Source organism: Mirounga leonina, unplaced genomic scaffold, assembly GCF_011800145.1.
Source record: "Mirounga leonina isolate KUSES-001 unplaced genomic scaffold, KU_Mleo_1.0 Mir_128, whole genome shotgun sequence".
Taxonomy (NCBI): Eukaryota; Metazoa; Chordata; class Mammalia; order Carnivora; family Phocidae; genus Mirounga; species Mirounga leonina.
In genome coordinates this window covers 22,852,819-22,859,428 of record NW_023270320.1, presented here as the reverse complement: position 1 = coordinate 22,859,428, position 6,610 = coordinate 22,852,819, and the positions used below count along the sequence as shown (strand labels likewise).

At 40.5% G+C, this 6,610-nt stretch overlaps 1 protein-coding gene across 1 annotated transcript in view; it reads right to left on the bottom strand.

The window, feature by feature from the left end:
* TRIML2 (tripartite motif family like 2) overlaps nucleotides 1–1,045 on the bottom strand; it is a 14,925-nt gene extending 13,880 nt beyond the window's left edge. The window contains exon 1 of the mRNA XM_035003870.1: nucleotides 200–1,045. Coding sequence (XP_034859761.1) covers nucleotides 200–388 — 189 coding nt within the window. The 5' untranslated portion in view covers nucleotides 389–1,045. The remainder of the gene's footprint in view (nucleotides 1–199) is intronic.
* Nucleotides 1,046–6,610: the final 5,565 nt, after the last annotated feature.

Sequence of the window (6,610 nt, the reverse complement as noted above, 5' to 3'; positions counted from 1 at the left end):
CAATCTCAGACAACCGAATGGCCCATAGCCCTACGCTGGCTTAGCCTTGAAGTTTGTCCAAAGACGGTACTTATCTCGTATTCTTTGATAAACACTGCCTGAGGGAATGGTGTTGGCGGATCGGAGATCTGTCCCCCAAGTAAGTGAAGAAGGGGAGGCAGCCAGGTTCTGAGGGCTCTGGGAGCTGCCGGAGGCTCACCCTGTAATTGCCAGCGGCCTCCTGGACCCCGCACACCACGTGACTCTCGTGCTCCTCGGAGGGGAAGCACCGGCCGCAAAGCAGGCTTTGGTCTTCATCACAGAAGAGCTGCAGTGGTTCCCGGTGTTCCTCACAGCAGGCCTCTTCTGGGATGTTTCGCTCTACCTGGGAGCTGAGCCTTTTGGACATCCCTGCAGGCGTCCCTCGGGGGCGGTCCTGCCGTGGAATGCTCCCCTGCACGCTGAGCCGAGGACAGTCAGCGCGATTTGGGGCAGTCACACTTGCCGACCTCACTGTGCAACCCACAGCCGAGGATCAGAGCAGGTCGGCGCCTCGGGACGCCTCGAACCAGCAGGTCCCCCTCAGCCACGCGCTTGGGGGAGAAGACACAAGGAGTTACACCAAGGTCCTCAGACTGGAGGGGCTCTCAAGTTTTCTCAGAATTTAGAGCAATGGGCTGAGAACTAGTTATAAGTGAGAACACAGCACACCATTTTCCTGTAAGATATTAAGGGGAAGAAAGGCAGCAAAAGAGAAAAGAGAGAAAGAAAAGGTACTTACTGAAAGGTATGGCGCATTTAAAAGCATTGGAGGAACATCCGGGACTAGAGTGAGGCAAAGCCTGGCTTTAGGCATTTAAGGAAGCACTCCCTGTCCCGGGGACTGCACAAACCATAATGTGCCGGCTGCTGCCAGTGCCTCCTTAAGAGGGGGCGGCACGTGGGTGCCAACTTTAAGGAGGCGCCCATTTTGAGGCCCTTCTGAAGTCCGCATGCGCCTAAGAGTGAGGCACTTCAAGTTTTGTGTGCAAAGCCCAACTCGTGTGTCGTCTGAGAGCTGGGCAATTAAGACACCGGTTAAAAAAATATCAAGGCAACCCCCAAAATAACAACTTTCCAAAAATACTGAAGGGAAACTGGATTTTATTATTATTATTATTATTAAGGAAACAGAACAAGGCACCTATAATCTCCTGCATCCCCACCCAGACAATTCTGATTACCTTCGAGCAACAATTCTGCGTCTTCTCCAGAAACATTTTATTACCCTAAAAGGGGTTACCCACAGAATTTGGGAAACTTTTCCCCTATGAAAAATTGTCTTGCCTTGGTTCTTTTCTAACCCCATCTCCAGCCATGGGGACACATCACACATACGGTGGTCACAGCATGGTACAAAGTGTTGATTTCTTAAAAAAAAAATCCTCTGTCCTATTTACAGTTGCCCCACTGCATCTCATTAAACAGCCCCTCAGACAATGTCTCTTGAAACAAATCAACCTGACAAACGCCAGAATCCCTAAACTTCTGTGGATTTACTAGCTTCTCTCCCCACCCCCACCATGCTCTCACTACCACGGAAACCTGGCGATCAACTAGACCTCCTGTCCTTTCATTAGTTCTTATTTTTAAGATATGCAAAATATTTTTATAATTCTGAAGTTGATTAATTGTGTATACATATAACTTTGTTATTTGTTAGGGTAAGTATTAAAGCAGCAGTTTTCAAACTGTGCTTCCCAAGACTCGATTTACCTTTTTTACTGTGTTGACATTTGCACCGATAGCAAACTGTTGGCATCTTAAAATTAATCAAGGAAGTAGCACCAACTGTTGTCATAATTGTATTTTTTTTCTTTTTAAAGTTTTTTTTTTTATTACTATTTATTTCAGACAGAGAGAGAGAGAGAGCCCACAAGCCTGGGGGGAGGGGCAGATGGAGAAGCAGACTCCCTGCTGAGCAGGGAGCCTGATGCAGGATTGATCCCACAACCCAGGATCATGACCTGAGCCAAAGCCAGAGGCTTAACTGACTGAGCCACCCAGGCACCCCTGTATTATATTTTTCCATTTCTACATACTTGCATACTCCCAGTTAATTTTTTTTTTTTTACTTGAGTATTCTTAATTTCTTGATGAAGCAAAATATAATTCAACTTTTGAGTACAGGATTTAATTACTATTCTGGGTGACAAAATGGAAATTATGCATAAAGCACTTATGCTACATATGGGAATACAGTGGTTGTCTCAAGAAGAAACACTTTCTATAACTGAGTTACAAGCCATACTAGCCACATTTTTTTTCATTGAAAGAAGAAATGAGACAAATGTGGTTATTCAGATGTAGCATTTTGCAAGATATTTCTCAAACACTAGCAGAGTGACTTTGTCATTTCAAGGAAACCAACTGAGTGTCTTAGTTGTCAATGATAAAATTCTAGCTTTGGAAAACTTGTATCTGCTATTGTAAGCTTGACAGCTTCCCAAGACTTTGACAGCTTCTTTTCTGACAAAATTGGTGGTGATATTAACAAATGTGACTTGGATATTGTATATTGAAATACATCAACATTTGGAGAGTCTGAAAACTCAGTGAACCAATAATTTCTGAAAGACCAATGCATGATGTTATAAGATTATGCAAGGGTAAAATGTGGATGCAAAGTATAAGACAGACCAATGGATTTTAACATAACAGAAAACATTACTGGTGATTTCAGGAAGAAAAGTTACAATTATCTGAAAAAGGCTATTAGAATGTGCTCTCCTTTTCCAACAATGTACTTGTGTGAGGACAGATGCTTTTCATACATTTCAAGTAAAATAGCATTGCAACAGATGGAATGCTGGAACAGATATGATAGGTAATAGCTGTCTGATGAACCAGAAATTAAAGAGATTTGCAAAATTGTAAAACCATGCCACTCTTTTCAGTAACTGCCAGAGAGGATTCCTCATAAAAATGTTATGTTTACTTTTAATAAGTTAACATATTTTTTAAAACTCAGTTTTAATTTCTAATGCAGTGACTACAGGTAGGACACACAAAATGCTTTTGGGGGCTTCATCAATAATTTGGGTGCAAAGTAGTCCTGAGACCAAAGTTCAGAACCCTGATCTCAGAAGGCATATTCCTTAGAAATGGGATTCCTGATAAAAATACACCTATAATTTTGGTACATTTTGCTGGATTCCCAACCACAAGGTTGCACAATTTTGCATTCCAAGCAACATATGAGAAAGGGTGTCAAACTTTCTGCCCACTTGGTGAGAAATGGTATCTTTATATATTTTCAGTTTACATTTTTTAAAAGATTTATTTTAGAGAGAAAGTGTGCGTTGAGTTCGAGCAGCAGGGGGAAAGGGGCAGAAGGAGAGGGAGAGAGGATCTCAAGCAGACTCCGCGCTTTCTGCTGCGTGGGGCTCGATCTCACTACCCCTGAGATAAGGACCAGAGCCAAAATCAAGTTTTGACTGCTTAACTGCCCATGCCACCCAGGCACCCCTACATTTTATTTTCATATGCCAAAGAGCCATTTTCATTTCTTTTTCTGTGAACCATATGTTTTAGCCTTTTACCTGTTTTCTTTTACTAGGTTTTTGTAGTCTTTTTTCTTAATTTTAAGAGATATTTATACATTGAAAAGATCGTTCCCTTGTTAATACACAGATTGCAAATATTTTCTCTCTACTTGCCATCCACTTTGAATTTGTTCCAATTTCTGTTTTACTGCTTGGGTTCCTCAACTTCCTTGTAGTTTCCCTTGTTTTGCTTCCCTGAACAAGGCTTAGACCACTCGACTGAAAAGATCAGTCACCAAGTGAACACGTTTACAATCCAGCAGCCACTCCCAGCTTTATTTTACTTGACTTCTCGGCAGCATTAACAAGTTGACCAAGACCCTCCCCTTGGAATGTTTCCTTGTCTTTGCTATCAAGATCATGGATCTGATATCCCTCCTACTTTACTGGTCTGCTTCTCAGCATCCTTCTTTTGAGCTCACATCCTCTTGAGCCTCTAAGTTTTGGGGTGCTCTAGTTCCAGTGTCTCCCCAAATAATCACATACCCAAAAACTTAAGTACCACTTTCCAATTTAATCTTCTACCTCGATACAATACTTCAAACTCATTTGTAATTAAATGTCTAGGAAGCACCCCAAATTAGCATATCTAAAACACTATCGAGGATTTCAACCAATACTTTTCCTTTCCCCAGCTCACTTTAAAATTCATTCATTTAGAACATCTCAACTAGTTTATGTTCAGCCCTGTCCCCACTCACACCTCCATCTCCTCAGGTCAACAAGAGTACTATTTTAAACTTAAATCAAGGTTTCTAACAACTTTCCATTGCACTTAGGATATAATCCACATGATAAACCAAGTTCTCTATGGTCTTCCTGCCTACAGATAATCTCACTTCTAGCTTCCCCCAACCATTGTCCATTCCAGTTATGATGATAAATTCATCCGTGCTGTTTAACTTGGCAATGCTTTTCTCTCATATTTTTGCATTTCTAGTTCCTTTTATCTTCCCTTCAGTTCTCAGCTCAAATGTCACTTCAGAGAGGCCCTTTTAGAAATACCTAATTGGAAATACCCTCCCACCATTCATATCCTCTCATTTTCTTTGTATCTGATTTTAAGTATGAATGAATGTTGTTTGTTGGCCACTCTGCATCCACACTATAGAGTTCCTTAGATGTATCTGTACCTGACATACTAGATGCTCAATATATATTTTTAAGAAATGTTTTAGATCAAATCAGCACAAAGTTAAAGGGAAATCAGAGGACAGTGAGAAGAGAGATTAGATATTTTTACAGAAAACAAGAGAAAGGAAAGTTGAATAATGTGTCTTCCTAGAATGTTGACTATGTGCTAAACTGTTACCAACACTTACCTCATTTTTCTTAATTTCATTTTTTTCTCTGACCTGGCTTTCTCATTTATTTTTTTATATGGTTACATTCCATATATACATTAAAGCTTCCATAAACATTAAGATCAAGTCTAGATACTTAAAGAAAACCATGACTAAGGAAATGGTCTTCAGAGAAAGCTCACCCTTCTTTGTAATCCTGAGTATTTCCCTTCAGGGAAAAAGCCTGAATAGTGGTAACTGAAGCACCTTTATCTGTTAGCTGCTCCTTGGTCCTCCACTCCGTCACCAGGTAGGAAACCTGTGACATTTCAAATTCTATTCATTTAACAAATCTAGGATACTGGTTATCAAACTTCAGTGAGCATTAGCATCATTCGAGTTTATGGAATCAGATTTCTGGGCTCCACCCCCAGTCTGATTTGATAGATCTGGGTGGAGTCTTAATTTACATTTTAATGAGCTTCTAGAAAGTGTGGAATAGCCAGTGACCTTAGTTTAATGTCTTTGGGTGGGTCAATATTTTGTTCTATCTCCAAGGTCTTAAATAGTGCCTATTACATAGTAGCCCGTTATTTTTTTTTTAATTAACTATATATATAATTATATAGTTTAAATTATATATATATTTATATAATTATATAAGAAATCCTTCTACAAGCCATTACCCCAGAATCTCATTGTGTTTTCTCCTTAGCCATACCATTTTTTTAAAAAGATTCAGTTTTAATTCCTGTACTGATAGAAATATTCCATGAATTCTATAAACTATTGCATAACTGCTGTAGTGTAAAAATATCTAAACAAGTGTCAACTTGAAACAATTCACTACAAGGAAATGATTATGCATTATAAATCCTACCTTCTGGGTTAAGAAAGTTCCATTCCAGTAACATTCTCATCTAAATACTCAGAACACACATAGATCGAGGCTTCCACAGATTAATCCACATGAAGCATCCACACTGAGCAGAGTTCTCCTGGAACCCCAGTTACACAGACCGGGGCCGGTGGACTTAACAGAGCGCCCCCACCCCCACCCCCAGCGCTGCGGTCGCCCGCCTGCGTGCGGGACAGAGAAACCCCGAGAAGACCTGTGAGGCCTGTGGGTGGGAAAGGCTCCTTCAGAACTTAGTCATACCATTTAATCTTAAATCATTAAACATTTTCATTAGAGTGTAATACCTGAATTCATTGTTAGTTTTCAACATTTACTGAAGGAAGTGATCATAGCATTAGTTGTAGATAGAAAAGTCAAGAGTAAAAATAACAGCTTGAGGGATGTGTCACAGATGGGAGGTTGGGGGACAATCCTATTCATAGTTCATCGTTGGCCTCAGTGGAGAGGAAATCTGCACAACTTCCGAAGTTTCACAAATTTGCCTCTGCAAGATTTTCACTACATCAGTCAATTCCCTGCTAATCAAACTACAGTGATTTTTTTTTTTTTAACTGCTGACAAGACAATGAGAAATTCCACACTTGCTATCTGATTTTCCAAAACCTGGCTCCACCCTATGGAATTTTAAGTACATCTTTTTCCTTTATCTCAACACTCCTACTCACTCCCTCTTCTAAATCCAGATTCCCCAGGCTCCTTCAGAGAGACCACACTCATTTTTGCGTGCCCCTCCGCTCCTCAGCCAGAACTCCCTTTTCTATTCAATCCTCCTTTCTAAGCCTTGATGCGCCAACTTCTGTGAAGCTTTTATCAATTACTCTGTCATTTATTCTCATGTTCCCAAG